At 35.8% G+C, this 21,587-nt stretch overlaps 1 protein-coding gene across 1 annotated transcript in view; it reads left to right on the top strand.

Annotated features, from left to right (window-relative positions):
• IL1RAPL1 (interleukin 1 receptor accessory protein like 1) overlaps positions 1-21,587 on the top strand; it is a gene marked incomplete at its 3' end in the record, with an annotated part of 579,463 nt that overhangs the window by 315,051 nt on the left and 242,825 nt on the right. The window contains exons 3-4 of the mRNA XM_084226567.1: positions 12,030-12,216; positions 13,273-13,426. Of these exons, the coding sequence (XP_084082693.1) occupies positions 12,030-12,216; positions 13,273-13,426 (341 nt within the window). The remainder of the gene's footprint in view (positions 1-12,029; positions 12,217-13,272; positions 13,427-21,587) is intronic.

Raw genomic sequence — 21,587 nt, 5'->3', positions numbered from 1 at the left:
AGAAGATAAGTATTTCTGTTTTTTTTCTTGAACACGCACACCAAAAAGTTTTGAGAATATTTAGGATTTGAGTAAGTTATTTGGGCACATTTTCTTTATGTTTCTAATTATTTATATAACGATGTAAACATAATGCTTAGCTAGCACAGACAAAACCATGGTTGAAATATATTAGAATGAGGGAAAAATGGGTAAAAGGAAATAAAAACTTCAGAGAAAATCTGGTAGAAGAAATACTGCTGTGAAACTGAAGTTTAAGAAAACAGAATTTGTATTTCAATTTTTTCAGGATGATGCAGAAACTGTTTGCACATTTTGTGTGCATTTGCTTTGGATTACAGAAAGTTTCAGAAAATCCTTAGAGAACAGTACTACCAGAATATGAAGCATTCAAAAGTAGTTACAAACTACACTTACAAACTGACTACTTTTGACACAACCTGCTGTGATTTTGAAGTCTTTAGATTAAATAGCAAAGAGAGGACACTCAACACTTTATAAAGAAATAGTCTTCGAGAGAAACCTGAAGGGATCTTTGCCAGGAGAGTGTCTAAGTGAGCAGAGGAGAACATTTATAAAGATAGGCAAGGAAGGACCCACCTAGGGAAACAAGGGGTACTGGGAAGAAATGAGTAACTTGTGAAGAATGTTACTCTGTATGGTCTTTGAGAACTGGCTGATGGTCTTTGTTTTACAATGGATGTACTGATACCTTGTCTGCTATCACACATGTAGTGCCCAGTTAGTCACACTCCAGTGCCTGAAGATGATTGTGAAAAACACAAAGGCTCAGTGAGGGTTAGAGAAGCAGAGATGGGTAACAATCCCCATGACCTGTAAGCAGAAAAACACCCAATCACTTGGAGGTGTTCCCTCCTGGAAAGGCCTTTGGACTGGAGAGTGTGTGAGCCCTCCTGTGGGATGCAGGGAGGAAATATTTTTATATAAAAAATATTTCTGAATGATCTTTTGAACTGATTCTGATGCATGAATCTTATTTAGGGGAAGGACCAAAGGTACAGAGAGATTAATGTGCGGGAAAGAAATGGAGTAGAATATAAAAAACAAGGGGATAGCAGGGAAAGGAGATAAAATGCTGTTCAGAGTAAACATGCTGATGGCAGGTACTCTAGCTTGAGCTGTATAATTTGTCCCATTTCACATCAAATGGCAGTTCAGGTCAGTTCAGTTCAGGTCAGTTCCTTTCTCCCTGTGGGTGTGTTGCATCCACTAAGCCGGGGTTGGTGCATGCTAGTGAGTTTTGAGCTGGCCTGGCTGGGGAGCAGGGTGAGCTGTCTGAGGACCAGCAGCTGATGGGAACTGCAAACCTCATGTGCCAGTGCCAGCAGCTGGGGCGAGCAGTGGTCCTGGGCCAGCTCCTGGGATGAGAGGCTAAAGGCAGCAGCTGGAAGCACCCACAGTTTGTGTATGTGTGTGCTCACTAGCTGACTTCTGACTGAGCAGCTGGAGGGGAGGCACTGGGCTGGGACAGCTCTGCAGCTCATTATCTCAGGAAGCACAGGGCATCTGTGTAAGTGTGTGTGTGTGTGTGTGTGTGTGAACAGTCCTGTGAACTCCGTGTGTGTGTGTGAGCAGTTCTGTGAGCTCCTCTGTGTGTGTGTGAACAGTCCTTGAGCTCCTCTATGTTTGTGTGTGTGTGTGAGCAGTCCTGTGAGCTCCTCTGTGTGTGTGTGAATAGTCCTCTGTGTGTGTGAGCAGTCCTGTGAGCTCCTCTGTGTGTGTGTGTGTGTGCACCCACCTGTGGGTACCTGAGAATAGCCCAGCTGCTGCTGGATGAACCTGCAGCCTCTCCTCATCCCTCTGGTTTTAGCTTCACCTGACTCTAACAAAGACATCAAGAGCATAAGCAGAAGTCGTGTTTCTGAACAAATGTCAGGAAAATAGCTGTTTAATTCAAATTGCTCTGACTATTAAATGCTTGCAAATTAATTCATCTACATCATGAAAAATGTGACAAAGTGTTTAATCAATACAGGAACTCACAGGTTCTCTTTGTTCTTTCCCAATATGGAGAAAAAAAATGTGACTGAAATAGATTGCAGAAACAAAAATAGAAACCAGAAAATGTGGTACATAAATGACAATGTAGGTTTTTTCTACTCATAAATAGTTTATGTATTCATTCATTCTCCACATATTGTAAAATTGGTGGCAGGGTTTTGAGCCAAAGTGTATTTATAAATGGAATTGAACTTTTTTATATAGCTATTCCTATATTTAGATAGTGGGGAATTTGTGGGTGAAGCTAGGTGATAAAGAATAGCAGAGGATTAAGGTGCCAGCACTAGCCCAGCTGGAAGCTGTGTCCTACTATAGGAGGAAGCAGGCAGACAAGCCAAAGTGGAGATTCTGCATTTCTGACAAATAAAGTGGACTTTTCTGAGTCCACCACCAAGAAAAAATATGTCTGAGAGAGAGGTGTCTGCTACTGCATCTGTGGTGAAAGATGATGTATAAAGACTCTGGCACATGAATGTTACATCATAGTCTTACTGAAAAAGATGTGACTTTCAATTATCTGAAATGTATTTAAAGTTGTTCAGCTTACCTTTTATGTTTGAGGTATGAATTAAAATGTGTAAAACAAACCTCATTTTTATGATATAAAAATAGCTTACACAAGCACACTTGATTTAGGTGGAATTATTCAAAGCTTCGGTGTAGAAAGCTCTCATACATTCATTTTGCTGCTGTTCATATGACTTTGGATTTTCATGTCTGGATGTTCTGGGTGATTCATGCTTCTGAGGATGACACGTAGCAGCAAGCTTGAAAGCTAAATCAACAAATGAAAATATATAGCAATAGTGTCTGGCACCTGCCTGTGCCTCATCCTCACACTCGGTTTGTCTGGGCAGCCAACGCCTCTGAAACTTTTTCATTTGTCACATCAGAGTTGTTTACTTTGGTGGTAGACAATAACATGAAACAAATAAGAGTATACTTTCATATACTTGCTGAATATGTACTGACTTCTGTCTCTGCTGAATTCTCAAATATGTTGTGCTGTACTTAGGCTCAGTCACTGGAGATGGAAATGTGACATTAGAAGTGAAAGTCCACAGGTATTGGTTTTATGCTGAGGAAAAGAAAAATTAATTTATTTGGGGATTTTGTAGATGAAAGGAATTAATAATTCTTTAGTGTAGAGTCTCAGCTCATGCTTTGAAAGCCTTACAACAGAGTGCATCCTTCTGGCTGTCCCAGCCTCTTCAATGAAATATTTCCAAAGATCCTCAAATAATGTTAACCTGAAATGGCTCACTGAGTTCTTTATCTTCCCTATAAAAATGATTATTTTTCTACGATTTCCCTTCACTGTATGGACATAATGATGGTGTTTAGTACATTTAAGGGCAGAAAGGCAAACTGGGTAGAAGCTCTGGAGGCTGAACTGAGAACACTTTCAATGCTGGGCAGAGTTGGTAGCTCGTGTGGGTGAAGTGATTGCCTGCCTGTGTTTGTCTTCAGGGATGCTGTTGATATGAACATAGTGCAAATACTGGTTTATATTGCTTGAGCTTCCATAACTCTCATCTTCAGCCACTGCCTGAAGGGTATCAGGAGCACATTTTACAGCTTAAAATTAGAGTGAAATAAAAATATTTGTTACATTGTTACCGATCACACTGAGACAATTTTGGAAGCTGTTTTGAGGTAAAGCTGTTCATATGAACACAGTCAGAAATGGTTAAAAGCTAAGTTTCCTGTGTCCTTTATGGTCCTCAAACGAAGGACAAATCCAAATTGTGTATATACCTTTGTTTATTGATTTGTTCCTTCAAATCCTGCTGCCTTTGAAAATTCAGGACTTGCCCTGAGGTCTTCAGTCATATAAATTTCATAAAAATTCTAGGACGTTTCTAAATTTCTGCTTTAGTAGAAGCAGTAGCAACTTTTCCAAAGACTGACTTTTCTGCAGAAAGTTGCTGCTTTCTTTTGAGTTCTGGCTCAATCTGCACACAGCAATGCTCTTACTGAGATGCCATACCACTGTCTTCCTTTTAATCCTGTGACTGGTAAGGAAGACTGACTGATACCTGAATTGTTTCTTCTTAGGAAAGTAGGTGTAAAACAAGTATTACTAAAACTGTAGGGGTTTGGGTTTTCTGGGGGGAGAGGTTTGGTTGTTTCAGTTTTTTGGAGGGAGAGGTTTGATTTTTTTGTTTCTTTGTTTTGTTTATCTTAAATGTAGGAGTCAAAATTCTAGGAATTATTTGGTTTTTTTAAATCCAGAATTGTCGTTAAATCTCATTAGTGCATTTTTGGGAGTCTGGAAAAGTGTCATCAGTAAGCTAGGAAACAGCCTTGAACCTACTAAATGTGATTATTTTTTTATATATTCCCACTTTTACTGGGCAGATATGGGAAAGACTTATGGAGGGATTTTCAAGGGAATCTTATTCATGTGCAAATGTCATTCTTGTAGTATCTATAAGAAATGTTGTAATTGTTGAATATCTCGGTCCATATCTACTGTTAACAAGTAACTTTTCTATTCAGAAAATAACAGACTCATGCAGAGTTAGCAACAGATAAATATCTAATCATTTGGAAACAAGACAGATACCTTCCTGGGATATTCTTTATGCATGTGCTTGACAGCTGAACAGAAAACTAACTTAGCATTTGAGACTGAATGACAGGATCTGTCTTTATCTGAGAACTGTGTGAGTTCATCAAGCAAGGAGAGGGAACAAGGGAGAAGCCTTTTAGCAGCACTGCATTTTCAATGATTTCAGTTTTAGTACTATAAAAGAAGGCATTTGCAAAAGGGATGATTTGGTGATAAAGACATTCCAGTATTTGTTGACCTTCTGAGTCATCAGGATGTAGTAATACTCAATTGTTCCTGAACACAGAAGCACAGCTGCTGGAGCAGGCTCCAAAAAGTCTGCATTTTTTCAGCCCCTTTCTTTTTTTTTTTTTTTTTGTCCTTTTTACTTGGGAAAAGTTTTTTTTTTTGGTTAATGGTTCCCCTCCATCCCCTGTGGGTGAAAAACCACCTGAGAAAACAAATGTTTCATGAACAAAAATATATACAACTTTGAAGAAAAGGACTTGGGGGTTCTGGTGAAAAGCAAGCTGAACATGAACAAGCCATATACCCCTGCAACAAAAAAGGTGAATGCTGAGCTGTGCTCTGTTAGTATTGTCAGCACACCAAGGGAGATGGCCCTTCCTCTTTACTCAGCACTGCTGAGACCACCGGAGTTCAGTGTCCAGTTCCAGACTCACTGGTGCAAGAGAAACATGGAGAGGGTCCAGTGAAGAAGAATGAAGATGATAAAGGAACAGGAGCATCTCTGCTGTGAGCACAGGCTGAGGGAGTGGGACTCTTTACCCTGGAGAAGGCACAGAGAATCTCGCTGACACATATACATTTCTGAAGGGAGGGTGCCAACAGCGTGGAGCCAGGCTCTTTTCAGTGTTGCCTGGTTACAGGACCAGAGACAATGGGCACAAACTGGAACACAGAATATTCCATTTGGACATCAGGAAACACTTTTCACCATGAAGGCAACTGAACCCTAGAAGAGGTTGCCCAGGAAGGTTGCAGAGTCTCCATCTTTTGCAACATTCAAAAGCGCTCTGAACACGCTGCTGGGCAAGCAGAGCTAAGTGGCTTTCCTTGATCAGGGGGGTTGGACAAGATGACATCCAGAGCTCCCTTCTGATCTCAAACATTTTGTGATTCTGTGTTTCTACAAATGAAAGAAATGGGAGGACTAATATAACTCCATTAGCTTGTAATTTCCAAAAGAAGCATTTCTGCTATTCTGGCATATGGTGCTAAGTAAGGGTATAAAAATTACTCTTCTTCAGGATCCTCGGTTCCCAAGAAAAAGCAAGTGCCATTGCCTCCTGTATTGAGGACATAGCATACCTAGAGGCATTTCATGCTATGGTGTTATCTCCCTACTGCAGTTTGCTGAAAGCTAAAGGGATTTTCATCTGTAAGGGTACACTTCTGCACAGCTCTTCATACTTCTGTCTCCTCTGGGAATATACATTGATCTGCTGCAGTGAAAACATTTAGTATCATTCTGACACATTTCCATTGTAGCACTTTATGACTCACTGGCCCAAAATTTCTTCACTAATGATCCTGGGAAGCCTTACTGAAATGAGGAGCTAATTTAGCACTAAATATGTATCTAGCACTAAAATATCAAATGTGCAATTAAATTCAGACTAGTGAAAATCCATATTTTACTCACCCTATATGCCCTATACAGTACAATGCTTTTTTGATTTACTGCTATCCTTTTTAACTACCTCTAACATTTCTACCTGAAATCCATAAGTGCTATTCTCTGAATTTTTAATACCAAATATTTTGATAGAAAGTTATTTTTAAAATCAAATTTTTTTTCATGCTAAATAGCATATAGGCATACTACAAATATGCTTTTAAAATTTTTATAGTGTCTTTCTTGAATCACATACCTCTAGTAATATTTTTACAATCACTGAAATCCCCAGCATACCCATATGATTGGTTTATAAACACATATGTATGGGCATATAGACACATTTTCTCTGTAAGAAATCTTTACTTCAAATAAATTTTATTCAGATTTAAATTCATATACTGTAGGAGTTACATGATCAGAATGTTTTTGTATACCTGTACAGTAAGATTATGGATTTTTTTCTTTTAATGTATTTGAGAGGAAGAATTAATGTGAAAGAAATTGTTTGATGGGGAAATTAGGGAAAGGAGTTAGTTTTATGTAATTTTGCCTTCCATGTAATTGCCAGTACAAATTCAAAATTAAGGTTATTGTCATAATGTTTTTGAGTATTTTTTACTAACAAAGTGAAGTTTTATTAAAATGTGCAAATCAATATCAGATTGATTCCCATTCTTTTAAAATGTCTCACTTTGATTTTAAAAAAGACAGAGATCATACAGAAAAATCAGTAACATAAACATTTACATCTTTTTTTCTAGTTTACCCAAAAAAAGAAGCCTTAAGGTATCATAAGGATGAGAAAATTAAATTCCCTTTGTAAAGGCTAATTTAATTTAATTTTCATTTTTCAGAACATCAATAAAAGGCCTTCCACATCAGTCACCAACTCCCTCTTACACAAGGAAAGCGTTATTCTAATGCATTTAGACTTTGCATTTTGACATTCTCTTTTGACATGTTTGGAGTGAAGGGGAAACTCAGGATGGCAGTGTGTACCACTTGTGTCAGAAAAAGATAAAATGTGAAGGTTTGGCTTCTAAGGATGGGAGCAGGCATTAAAACTAAACAATATTTCCTGGCGTGTCTAATTCAAACCTACTGAAACAAGTATCTTGTAGAGTATTGATATTCAAATAGTCCTGGAGGCTCTGTGCACTGGGTTATTTCATAGTATCATGCACATAATTAGGTGACCCTTGAGGGAAGAAATCAGTGCTTATGCAATTCAATTGAGGTCAAAAGCAGTTTCCAAACTGGGTTGGCCCCCCAGGGTATGGAAGCAGGAGATAATTTCTAAGGCACAGAGGAAAATTCCAGCTGGCTCCTATCCATCTCCCTCCACTTCTCTTCTCTTTTCCCCAAGCCTGAAGCACTGCCCCAGCACTTGCAGCTCTGCTGGCTCTGGAAGCTTTGTGGAAAAGGCAATCTGTGACCCCAGATTCCAGAACCAGCGAGGGTGGGTCTCAGCCATTCCAGAGCCTGGAGAAAAAAAAGCCAAACCCAAATAGCAAACAAAATTCAAATCCAATAAAAGGGAATCCTTCACATAAAGTTTGTGAGCTGCTGTCCTGAATGGATGCTCCAGAAGCCACTGGGGGCCAGAAACCTGCTGGGGCCATCAGATCCTGCCACCGAGGGGACCCCAGTGCAGAGAGTGATCCTGGCTGCCCCAAGGTACCCTGGCCTCCCTCCCTCACCACGTGCCCATGGCCTCAGGCGTGTCCTCAAAAAACCCTGCTGCTCTGTAGAGGCTTTAAAAATTTTTCTGTGAAGGTTTAAAAGCTCACAAAGAGCCTTTGGAGCCACGGGCCAAGAGCACGAGTAGATTATCAATAACGTGTTTTTGTTTCTGTCTTGAATGAATTCTTTTCTCTCCAGCTTTCAGGCATCCAAATAACTGTAACAGAAGTTACTTGGACGGAAAAAGGACAAATTTGTGTCTGCAAAATCATGAAAAAAAACGAATTAATGATGTCAACAAAAGTTTTCCCCAGAAATGTGTGAACCATTTCTAGAAAGTGAATATGGACATCACTGGCTAAGTTATCTTATTAAACTTTAAAATAAAACTGCAAAGAAAAGATTTTTCTCAGACTTTCTTTTAAATGCCCAGTTCTGAAGGAGGTGAAAATAAAGTTACTTTTCCAACCCAGTTGGAAATGAAGTTACTTTTCAACTTTGTATGATGAAGAGAAACATAAGAGAGATTTTCTGGCTTCCTGTTTTCTCTCCAGTTTGTTTACTCTGTAAACAGTATAAAGGCAAAGCACTGGAGAGGTCAAGTAACAGGAAGAGTCCCACTTTCCCTCCTGTCATGAATAGGGATGATGAGGGATGTTGCCTGGACAGTGCTGAGCTGTATAAATCCATCACTGAGCTCTCTCTGGTGAGGCTGGAGACTGACATTTACCAGAGGTCTTTTTCTGAGGAAAAAAAAAAAGCAGTTTCATAAGTGTAAACCCATCTGGCCCATTTTAGAGATGTATTTATAAAGAAACCATGCTAAAGTTCTTAATTCTTAAAACAACTCCTTTAAATGTAGATGAGAATATTGTAAAAGCTAAAGCTTAGAGAAGATATTATTAGTCTGTGTGTGTTCTCTTGTCAGTTTTCCCCCTTGTGTCTCCTCTTCTCCTTTTCTCTCTAACAAGTCACCTGTTCATTTAAGATAAATTTGATTTAAATGGGTTTGGTGTCTTAAATAAAAACAACCAAACAGCTTTTTCATTCCTCTTATTGTATTTTGTACTTTAAGATCACATTATTTTAGCACTTGAAAATCTATTGAATAATAGGTGAAAATGAAAACCTTCACTTTTATATACAAAAAGGTTCTTGCTAACTTTATGCTTGTGAACATTTGGGACTGGTCAGATTAAGGAAAAATCAATTTGATAATTTGTCACCTCTTCTTATCACCATATTCAGGAGAAAAAATAAAGGCAAACAAAGTAAAGAAACACCCAGAAAGTATCATGTGATCAGTGAGTTAAAGCACAGTTTGAGGAAATTATTTTTGGGGAAAAAAATCCCCAAATAACAAACAAAATCCAAATCCAGTAAAAGGGGATCCTGCATAAGAAGTTTCTGAACTGCTGTCCTGAATAAATGCTCCAGAAGCCACTGGGGGGCAGTGACCTGCTGGGGCTAACTGGCTAACATCAATTTTTAAAATTCCTTAAACTTGTGTTGTAGGATTTTTCTTTTGGGTTTTTTTTTTTTTGGTTTTTTTTGTTATTTATCTGGTCCCTCAAGTAAGAGACATAGGAAAAACTGTTTTACTTCTAACACATGAACATTTTTTACCCTCTGCCATATGTGTCATGCTCTAGCTGTAACCAGCAAACAGCCCCTCTTCTTCTTCTTCTTCTTCTTCTTCTTCTTCTTCTTCTTCTTCTTCTTCTTCTTCTTCTCCTTCTTCTTCTTCTCCTCCTTCTTCTTCTTTCTTCTTCTTCTTCTTCTTCTTCTTCTTCTTCTTCTTCTTCTTCTTCTTCTTCTTCTTCTTCTTTCTTCTTCTTCTTTTTCTTCTTCTTCTTCTTCTTCTTCTTCTTCTTCTTCTTCTTCTTCTTCTTCTTCTTCTTCTTCTTCTTCTTCTTCTTCTTCTTCTTCATCCCTACCTGGGGACATTTTAATTTTCTTTTTCTCTTTCTGTACTGTGAGCCCATTATCTTGGTTTTCTTACCTCATATTGTTTGTGTTGCTCTGCCTTCTGTACCCACCTCTTTGAGTTTTGTTTCATCCCAACAGCCTTGGTTTGTGACACAGAGCATAAGATGAGTCAGACTGACAGTGCAGCTAGTATTTAGAATTGAAATAAGGAAGTCTGTGTCACCAGTGGGTATATGGAATTGTAGTTTGGTTTTTTTGGTTTTTTTTTTTTGATACTGTTTTGAGCTTTTGAAAGAAAATTCTTTTGGGGAGCTCAGCTGACAAAAATCCACCCAAAATTTTTCAGTACCTTGTATCTGGCAGTTTAGAAATATCCACTTCAAACAATGAATTTAAACATTCTGAAATATTTCCAAAATCCTTCTCTTATGGAGCAGGAAGCCTTAGCTGCATCTGCTAAAGGATCTGCTGTTGCGATGGAAACTTGGATCTGTCTCAGACAAAATTCTGTCTCTGGCAATTGACATTGTCACTGTTGCAGAACAGAGTTCTTTAGTGGATCAAAACATTTAATCATAATTTTTGCAAAATTCACTCCGAATAATGAAGGATGCCTGTGCAAAAATGTTACTAACCTTGCTTCTTCAGAGACTGGGAAGACAGTAAAATGTCCTCTCATTTTTTTTCCCCTGCCGTGTCCTCCTAAAAATATTTAAACAATGAGATTCAATAACATGAACTAAACATGATGCTTAAACATAGGAACAAGGAAGGAATTAAAGAGAATATTTAAATGTGAAAATTGTATAGCCAAGCAGCTCCCTGTGTACTGTTCCCTGTCATCTGATAACAGGACACTCCCATCTAGTTAGTTTACTCTTTAACCTCAGAGTCTGATGAGTGGTTCAGAACTTTTTTCCAAGGGATGAGTCTTCCAAGAACAAAAAAAAAAAACATTCTACCAGTTTGAAAAAAACAGAATTAAGTGACCTTTTTATAATATTTTCAAGACACTTGATAAAAACCCAAATAAATAAAATATTCCAAGTAATACCTTAATGACGGAATTGCATAATTTACACTAATAAAAAAATATTCTTAAAAAGTCAGTGTTTTTCAATTGCATGTACAGGTAAGAATGGCAATTGGCTCTTTACCAGCTTAAATGCAGCAAGAGTGATCCATATTCAGTGGATCCTGTCTTTGACTTGCATAAAGCTTAAACAACTTTATTTGCTTTATGCAGCCAGATTCTCAAACATGGTAACAAATTATGCTTACTTCTTCATTATAAGGAAATAATTGTACATTTGTTTTCCTTACAAGTTCATGAATTAGCTCAACAGCAAAGGGTCATTTGGTTCAAAAATTTATGTTTCTAACACTATTCTCTGATTTTATAGTTACTTACTATCAAGGGTTACATTTTCTGTGGAAAACTGGACTCTAGAGTTTTTTAAATTTTTTTTCTTATTCTTTATCAAAAAGTATTTTTATTCCCTCTTATTAAACAGAAAAAGGAAACAGATATCAAGAATTTGATCTTTGAGATTCTGCCATGTCTGATACACACAAGTCCATTATAAATAAGCAATCAGCTCATAGAGGATGAGAATGGTGATAAGGGGTGAATGTTTCCTCGGTGCTCTCTGCAGGGTCCTCTGTTAGCAGACCAGGGGTAAAATGCATTTACAGAACAGTAGGAGAGAAATCTTACACCATCACAGCATGCTCCTGGGGAGTACTCAACTTTATTCACTCATTTGCTCCCCACCTGGAAACTCAAATGAAAATAAAAAATAATAATTTCAAGCGGTTTTGTCTTTTTGCCTGATTGAATCACACAGTGGAATGTGGGAAGGCAGACAAAGTTCCCTCATCTCTGCCTGACTTGCTTATCAACACCCAGAAGCAGATGTACCAACAAGTTTCAGGAGACAACATGAAGTCTGTAGGAAGAACATTTTGTCCTAGGAGTAGAGTATGGGCATTAAAGGCTATGGTCAACAAACTGGTAGTGGCTTAGATTGAAACATCCTTTATTCTATAACTAATCACAAGATTAGTTTTAATTAACGTCTGTAAAATGTTGCTACTTCAGGTTTAAGTCATACTTAGGGCTGGTGAATATGTGGCTCTTGGTGTGTTGCTCGAATTCCAATTTATTAGACTTTTCTTTCTATTTTCATTGCATTACAGAAACTCAACTTACTGTATGAAAGTGTCCATTTCGCTGACGGTGGGTGAAAACGACACCGGACTCTGCTACAATTCAAAGATGAAATATTTTGAAAAAGCTGAACTTAGCAAAAGCAAGGAGATCTCATGTCCTGAAATAGAGGATTTTTTATTTCCATATAGGGAGCCTGAAATTCTGTGGTATAAGGTAAGGAATGCAAGAGATTTATACCTTCAAATGTATATTATGCAATGTTCATATGATTCTCTTGATCTAAATGTGTTACAAAGCTTGGGGTTTTTTTAATTTTGTCAAGAAAAGACAACAGAACCAATTGTAGAAAAGAATTAACTAGCTGAGAAATTAAAATCCTTCCTTTAGTAAACTGTATGAAAAATCTATGTATGCTTTACCCGAATAAACAGCTTAATTTTTCAGTGCAAGATTCAGCACCAAAATTTCCATTTCTATATATATACTTAAAGTTATATTTGCAAATATAATTTCATTGTTTTTATCAATAACTTTACTTCAATATTGTGTTATGCTTTCTTGATCATTACTTGAGGGCCAAGTTCTTGCATGTAGTGTTCCCTGTGGGCAGTGCAGTAGGATTGTGCTACCTAAAAATTAATATTTTGTGGCCTGGAAAGATAATGTCCAAATTAACTAATAGCATATCTAAGATAGGAGAAGTGCAGCCAGCTATTTTCTTATTCTCATCTTGGGTTTTGTGTCTTTAATAAAATACTTTTTTAGATTAAGTGTGCATCTTTTCTAGGTACAGAGAGCTTTGATTCTAAGATTGTTTTAGACAGAGATATAAAGCATCCTTATTTCTCCTCATTCTCATCTTCCATTTCTGTACATTTTTTAATTATAATGTTTTTTTTAAATTGAATTAAAAGAAAATATCCCCTGCAGCCTGAGCTACTGGTAATGTAGAAGTCATAGATTGGAGACATAAGTGCAATGGTATATAAGTAAATTAAATATGAGCAACTCAGCAAACCAATCTCAAAAAATAACCCACCAAGAGAATCAACTCCCTTTTCTTGTCAGAGGCATAAATATCAAATCAGGTGATTGAATTAGTTTTAACCAATAACTAAATAGGCAGAATTTTTACATATTTAGTTTAGGTACATTTATATCTAGCCTGGGCTCTTGCCTAGTCACCTTTTCTTTGGGCAGCATTGGCCACAGTGGTCCATTTTAAGTGTAAGAACACAATGCCTGAAGTTTTATACTCTCTTTAAACAGGAATGCAAGTCAAAGACATGGAGATCAAGTATTGTGTTTAAAAAGGACACTCTTGTCATTCGGGAAGTTAGAGAGGATGACATTGGAAATTACACTTGTGAGCTAAAATATGGATTCTTTGTTGTCAGAAGAACTACGGAGTTGACAGTCACAGGTAATTACAAGTTCTTTCTATCTCTTATATTTAGAAAAAAACCCCACAGAATATTGTGGTTCAAGTTGTGTTTTTGAGTCATACCACTTGCACACATCTTTGCTGTGGGCCTAGGCATGAATGGTTGATACATTAAATACATTCACAGTGGTATCTGTAGTACCTTGGCAAGTGTAAGGTTTTTTTCTGTTTGAAAAGCTTTTTGGTTTTTGTTTTTTTTTTTTTCTTTTTGGGGGTGGAAAGTGTGATCAAGGAACAGGTAAATTCAGAAAATGTCCTCTTAAAAAAAACAAACATATATGATGTCTCATATTCTGTCATGTGATTAAATTACTTGGCCTTAAAAATAGCTGTAGCAATAACTCCATGGTACAAGCTGTAATTGTCTTTGGACATGAGAATAGCTGTAGCCACAGCCCAAGAGCAGCAGCTGTGTCCCAGTGAGACCATTTCAAGTGTTGAGCAGGGCATGATGAGGGACAAGAGCATTCTCTGTTATTCTCTCCCCACTTTCTCTAGTTTATAGTTCAAGAACTTCTTGATCTCAATCATCATGCACTGTAGTTACCAATTAACCTATTTTTCATTAGTCTGATTATTTTTTTTAATCCATTTAGTCTTGGCTTCAAAAACATTTTGAAGTACCAAGTTCCACATAGTAATTATGTAACATGCATAAACTCTATAATTCAGCAAACAGCAATTGCATAAGATGCATTTAATATAACCTGCTTTTAAAACTACCACATCAATATTTAAAATCCATTATGAATGAAAACAAAATATATACTGTAACAGTAGCATCCACAGCAGAAGAACATTGTGAAGAATGGTCCATTGAATTGTCAATTCCTCACCAGACCTCCATTTTACAATTATGTAAAACGTATAGCTGAACATACATATAAGGTAAAAAATAGGCTTTTACAATTATAGGATTACAGTGGTAGGCAGGGTGCATCATGATCTATGTAATGCTGTGTAGTTTCACCATATATTTCCTAAAAGAAGGCAGAATGAGGATTTTCCTGGCAAATTAGAGGTGAACTAGATCCATATGGTTGACAAAGAGGCTTGAATGTATAAGTTCCTGCACCTTCAAAGTATCTCGTAAACCAAGAAAAGTCTTCCAGAATAATTATGTGGGTTGTTCTTGATCCTTTTTTTGCATCCAATATATAAATCTGAGGCGCAACAGCAACTAGTAACACATTTATTGTTGAATTGCAACAGTTTTCTTTAATGGTGAAGTTTGTTTTCTCATTCACTGTATCCCATTTTCCCTCCATATTAACAGAAATTATAGTCAATTAGGGAATGCAATTTTCCACTGTTGGATGTGTCTGAAAATCATATTATTTATGTTATTTTGGGACATTCAAGTAATCAATCATATTTATTTAAACTCAATAACCAGGATATCTTTGTTGTTGTACAACATTGATTTATTTGGTCACTACAGATAAGCAATTACTGTCGAGTGATTAACCTCACAATAAACATCCATATACTCTGGTTTGATTGACTCTGATATAAAGAAAGCAAAAATTCTTCAAGTGTGTGATTTATACCAGAATAATGTCAATTATCTTTTGCAATATTTGATACCTGGATTTCAAAAGTACATATTTACTGTATTTTTAAGTGATCCCTTCTGTCCTTTTGGTTGGTGCTCCACTGCACAGCAGTATTTCAACAGGCTGAGACTGACAGAAAATAAAAAGAAAAAAAGCACTGGAACCAGATTCATGTTACTATTTGTAGGAATAGTTTAAAAAAAATGTAATTCATCACTTGTAGTGTAGGTAGGAGTTTAGTATTTAATGTTTAACTAGACAAAGACAGAAAGAGACTTGGCTGATTTTGATGTGCTAAAAATGAATGAATTCTTAGGGAGGGAACCATTCAATTTCCACCTCTGCAAACCCCAGCAGATTTAAGGACAACCTCCAAATAAGTAAACTCTCTTAGTAGTACAGTAGGACTTCATATAGTCTTTATAATATTATGTGAATAAACAGAACAAGCAGATAGATTTAGTCACAGCACTAATTTTTTTACACCTCTTCCTCACCACCTCTTCTCTCTGGGCAACTGTGGAGTGTCACCACTTTAGGATTTCCTTCCTTTCTCCCACACAATGAGTTTTGTCAGAATTGCTGTCTCCTTTAGGGAAACCTGCTGCTGTTACAGACCATTAACTATGGATGCAATTATAAACATGTTCTTTTCAATATTGGTGTTGTATATTCTTGTTATAACCTCCACGCTTTACACCTTAAATATCTGTGTGCTTCATAGTGAAATATGCAATGGCTTGTATTCTGATTTATCATTGAAGTTGAAAAATAAGAAGAGAATTCACACATTTAGAAAAAGATCAAACTCACTTGATCGTTAGTATCCATCTCATCTAAATATAGCAGTTTAAAGCCCCTAAGCTGTGGAAAAAGATAATTTCCTTTCGGTTTAAAAAATGAGAAAAGAAATTGTCCCTTCTTAGCTTAAGTTATAACCACTCAATGTCGCCTTGGGTACACCTTTACAGTACACCTTTAGAGTAACAACTATTTAATGGCTTACTTTTTTTGTTGTTGTTGCTTTGTGGTTTTTTTTGGTTTTTTGTTTTTTTCCTTTGGTCTTAATGGGAACATTTTCAATTTTTTTGAAGATCTGTGTCTCCAACTGAAAAAAATATGAGTGATTTGAATCAATTTCTTTATTGTTCTGAGATGGGACCTAGAAATTCCCTGTTTTGCAAAACAAAAACTATATACTGATTATTTTAGCTTGTAACTAATCAAAATATTCACATAAAAAGCATAATTGGTAGGTTTTTTGGGTTTTGGTTATGCAGTTACACATTCTACAATGTCCTGCAATGTACGAAGTCATTTGTAGGCTTTTTTGGCTCATATTAGCAGGTTTTCTTTTATATGAGGAATTTTAATTAAGGCATTCCTGTTGTCTCTGACATAATTAATTAAGAATGTTTTTAGTATTGGAAAAGAATCCTATTAGAAAAGTATAGTGTTAATTTATCATAGCGCACAACATGGGTCAAAAATACTTTCCTTCAGTGATTTATTTTGTTTATATATTAGGTTTAACAATTTTTTCTTTTTTTTTTTTTTTTTTAACTATAGTACTGTTATTTGCAAACTCTTTCTGCTTTTGAGGGGTTTCCTTCAGGTGAAATGATGTCCAGCCTGTGTCAGAGAGAATATACCCATCCCCACTGCAATAACATATGGTTCTCCATCATGAACATCATAAAGCAAACAGACCTCATCAGCCTTGCAGTTGGGACTTCACTTATTCTGTTTTAGTTTTAAATATTAGAATACTTTTTTCCATTCTGTCAGAAGTAAGAAAACCTTATACTTTGCAGATGGAATCAGAGCTAGTCAGTAGGTTCTTAATTGTGAAGCCTTTCCTCAGAGATACCCTTTGTTTTCTTTATTCAATGATTAGACCCTGAGAAGTTCCCTTGGAAACAACTCCTGCTGGAATGAGCACAATTTTAGATTTCCAGATTCCAGCATGTTTACAATCAAGCTATAGGAATTGTCAGAGCATTTTTTTACTATTTAAATTCAGCCTGCTTGGTATAACAATAGTCTTTTCTGTCTTCAACCCATGAATTTTTTAATCTTTAGGTTTTTCTTAGGCAATAAAAAAAGGAATGCATTTTTTCTTATTTAGTTATACTGTAGTCACCTCTTGGTGCTGTTTAAAGTTTGGGTTATATCAAATAAGCTTTGTCTCTTTTGCTTTCTGACAGATTTAGTCCTCATTAGCATAATGGGAAATCTTAAATGACTTCATGTATGTATGCATTTTTAGAGCTGGAAAGATCACTGTAAAAATAAATAGCATGAAGAAATAATTATCATTAAATTATATACCTAGCCTAACAGTTCAAAACATGTGGATCTTTTATGTACAGCTAGCCACCATGTATTGTAAATAAAATACAAACAAAAACAAAATCCTGAAAGAGAACACAAATGCACACATACTTTGAAGGTTATAACCTGCTTTAAGTGGTCTGTATTTTAACTGTGTAAAACAAAATGTTCACAATTTTTTCCTCAAAAATGTTGGCTTCAATTTCCTCCAGGTGTGCTGCTCTTTCACATTCAATACCTCAGAATGCAGAGAGGTGCTGCCATGAGTATGTTCCTCTTTATTTTTAGCAGGTGCTAGGTGAGAAAAGTATTAAAGAACAAAGAGAGTTGTTTTCCAAGCATTTAGAGATTTAGCACAGACTCTGCTTGGTTTCTGAAGTTAATGACTGGTATGAACCATATTGAATGTGCCCAGTGACTACTTGATTCAGCTGATCCTAATAATTATCAGAGCAGACGTTCATTCCTTTTGTTCATCATTAATTTAATTCAATTCCAGAACATACTCAGATAGAAGTTCTATTTACCATTATTCTGTGCAAAGACTAATAAAATATAAAGCAAACAATAGACTCATTATGAAAGCAGCATGTTCAAAATACTAACGTAGCATTTCAAAATGCATAAAATCCTGTAGGTTTAACACAGTTATGGCTGAAGAGTGGGATGATTTTTTTTTGTAAATTAGAAATGAGTGACTTTCTTTTATAGTGCAATCATTTTAATGCACCTGAAAACAAGGATCTAAATTAATTTCCTGTGTGTATTTGAGTAATAATAATCAAAGCATTATGCTGATGTTTGATAAAATGTTCTCTATAAATGCTCATTTCATATATTTATTGTAAATGGGTTTAGAGGGTCATTCAAAACCAGCCTTATATGAAAACAGCAATGAGCAAAGCTTTATGTATTTTACTTCAAAGGAAGTAAAGATGACGTCATGTACTTTGTGTTATAAATTGAAATGATTAAATAGAAAACCAGCATCAGCACTCTAGCGAAGAAATGCAAAAGGTAGAAAAACTTCCAGATTTTCAACCTTGTTGCTGGTGACCTTTTGACATTTCTTCCTTTGTCATATGCTGCTCACAAAGACCAGTTTTAATGATTAGAGATTATTCCTATTGTAGTTAGGGTAGAGAGAAGATCCTCTAGAAAGTAATTTGAAGAAGTAGGCAAAGCAGATCAGTTGAATAAAGACCTGATGAATAATTTGTTCCCTTTGGGTGATATGTTTATGTGCTCATCCTTCAGGACAATGTCCTGTTTCATGCACAGGATACTGCTCTCTTTCTGTTATTTGCCAAAAGTCCTCCAGGATGTGGTCACTGGTAGTTGATGATGCAGTCATGACTTCTGCTGGAGTCCTGTACTCCCTGTGGACAACACAGGGACAGTAAAAGTGAGGGGGATGTTTCAATAACTGGTAAGAAATAGAAGAAATCTTAGTCTATAATCACAATGAAGAATTCCACTTAAATTCACAAATTAGCTATTATGCAAGAGGTGCAGCGCATTACCATGCGTACTGTTGTTAGATTTACAACAATCTTGCTTATTTCTAAGTGTTTTTATAAATCTAATGTTTTTTTAAATTTATACCATTTTTTTCCTGACGATCTTTTTTTCTTCAATTTTGGCTTTATGTATAAGGTTAAAGATTAATGTAAAAGAATAAGTCCAAACAAATCTGGTTTTCTACATCAGGTGAGGGAAAAAATATAGGGAAATGACATTTCCAAAATAGAAGTTTGTTTGTGAGTCAATTTCCCTTTCTTCATGAGTCATAGGAGAATACTGAAATAAAAACAATGTGAATGGATGTTGTAACGAGAATCATTGTTTAAGTTTAGTGTAGTGAAGTTTTTAAGATGAATTCTACAGAGAGAAAGAATTTGCAGACAAAAGTTTTTAAAAAAAATGTGCTAGTGACTACTAAAGACATAAAAGAGTTATAAACTTGTAGTTCAATAATATTTCACGAAATTAAATAAATCTGTTGTTAAGGCACCCAAGATGCTTGTTAAACAACCTTTGAAAAAGTAGACAAATTACACTGAATGTTAATGTTTCACGTTATTGCTATGGAATCAGAAGACTTCATTTTACTTTTACATTCCCCTAGAGTATGTTAAATCCACCTATACTGTCCTAACTGAGCATTTGTCATTTCCAAAGCTTTTCTTATACTGCTTTAGATAATTTATATGTACAGTGGAGTCTTCCAGGATGGTACTTTAATAAACCAGAGTATAAAATGTACCAGTACAATAACATAAGGACCTTGTGTTGCCCCCATCCTAAAAACAATCTGTACACATTCTTAAAAACAGTCTATACACAATTAGACTGACTGAATATTTAGCTTTAAAATTGAGATGATTTTTCCAATGCTTTCAGTGTCTTTCAAATGGCTTAGGCAAGTTCTAAACTCAGAGCCACTAAGCAAAATTATATTGGTAATACACATGTTCAAATAGAAATTCCAGACCGTACATGGACCTGAAATCATGGCAATTGTTTTTAGAAGCAGAAAATTTTTGTTTAGAGATGAAAAGATGCTTCATTTTAATTGCAGCAATATCACATGTGTGTTAATAGAATAGTAGCCTCAAAATCATCTAGAAAGTATATATGTTCCACTATATTAAAAGAGTAACTTCTCTTAAAGAGTATTAAATTCCTCCAAAATATTGTCATCTCCCATTCACCAACCCCCCCAATGGAAGAAAAGGCTTTTTATTTCCATGTTGTTGTCTCATAGTATTAATAAATTACCTAAAATATCATAGTATATAAACAGTAGAAAAACAGTGCATATCAAATTTAAGAAGCATGTTTTACTTAGAATTTTATTATTACGAGCATGAATCAAGACTGAAATCTTAGTTTCTCTAAGATTGCTGTCCATTTGCCCATTGACTTAGAGAGTCAATATTTCATCTTTTGACTTTCTGGTTATGAAAGATCAGAACTGATGTCAATTTTAAAAACTGAAAACAGTTTTTAAAAAATCCAGCTCTGTAAATAACCTTGATGCTTTATTGGTTATTCTGTTATGCAAATTACTTACAATTAATGAATGAAACAATTTTATGGAGGTAATTTAAATATTCTTTCTGCATGCTTTAGGAACAGGTAAAATGCATGGTAGCTGCATAGTAACCCTCCAAAACAGGATGAACAAGAGGTTAAATCTTTTTTTTTACCATAATAAAAAGGAAAAACCTACCCATCTATTTCTACATGACTAAAAAGTACAGATTTTAATTCGGAATTTCTGAAACTATAGTTCCTCCCAGTGTACTCACTTTGGTAAACAGTTTGTTTCAGTCCTCACTGGAATAAATTTGGGTAAAACACCTACTGACGTACTAGAAAAATAGAATTAAAATTCAGCAGTCAAGAGAAATAACTCTAGGGTACTTTATCTGAAAAGTTTAAAAATTAAATATATTTTAAAGGGAATTGAAATTACTACGTCAATATTGTGTAAGAATTTAACTTCTGATGCTTTATTTATCTATGGGAGAGCTTAATTTAGGAAAACAATTTCACCAGCTTGTTTTTTTTTTTCTCTGTTTGAACATGATAACATACAATAATTGTTTGAATATGAAAAAGAAATTGGAACCAGCAATGAAATTTTTCCATTTCTCTACTGCAGTTTTTCTTTTTGTTTTAGAGTATTATATTCACACCCAGAACTGGATTAATTTTAAAATATTAGATATAACTTCATAGAAATATGACTGAGGAGTGATATAAATCAGTGATTTTCCTCCACATTCTTTTAACAAAGTGAAGATGGAAGAACTAGAGTAGAATGATGCCTGTGAGTTTTCTCCTTTTCTAAATCATTCCGTTTCACCTCACTGCATTCTTCCCTTGTTCAACAAGAGGATTATATTTCTCCAGACACTTGATATGACAACGAACATTTCCAGCCCTTAACAAGCCCTTTGTGGAGCTACTGGTCCCACAGCATAATTTTACTCAAGTTGTGTAAGGTTTATTTATGGTGCATACATGACCTGTTGTGTGTTTTTTTTCCCTAGAGGTAAGACTCCTCTCACCTAGGTTTAATATTTATACCCACTGGCATATGAGCTGGCTGCTTCTCCTGGCAATTCTGTGATGTGACTGATATCCTCTTTATGCCAATGTGTGGAACATCAGATGAGCTGAGTTTTACAAAATTCCACTTTCATCTCCTGGCTATTCAAGTGCTTTAGTTGAGAAATTAA

Source organism: Fringilla coelebs, assembly GCF_963513975.1.
Source record: "Fringilla coelebs genome assembly, chromosome: 2".
NCBI lineage: Eukaryota > Metazoa > Chordata > Aves > Passeriformes > Fringillidae > Fringilla > Fringilla coelebs.
This window is presented reverse-complemented; position numbering and strand designations above follow the sequence as displayed.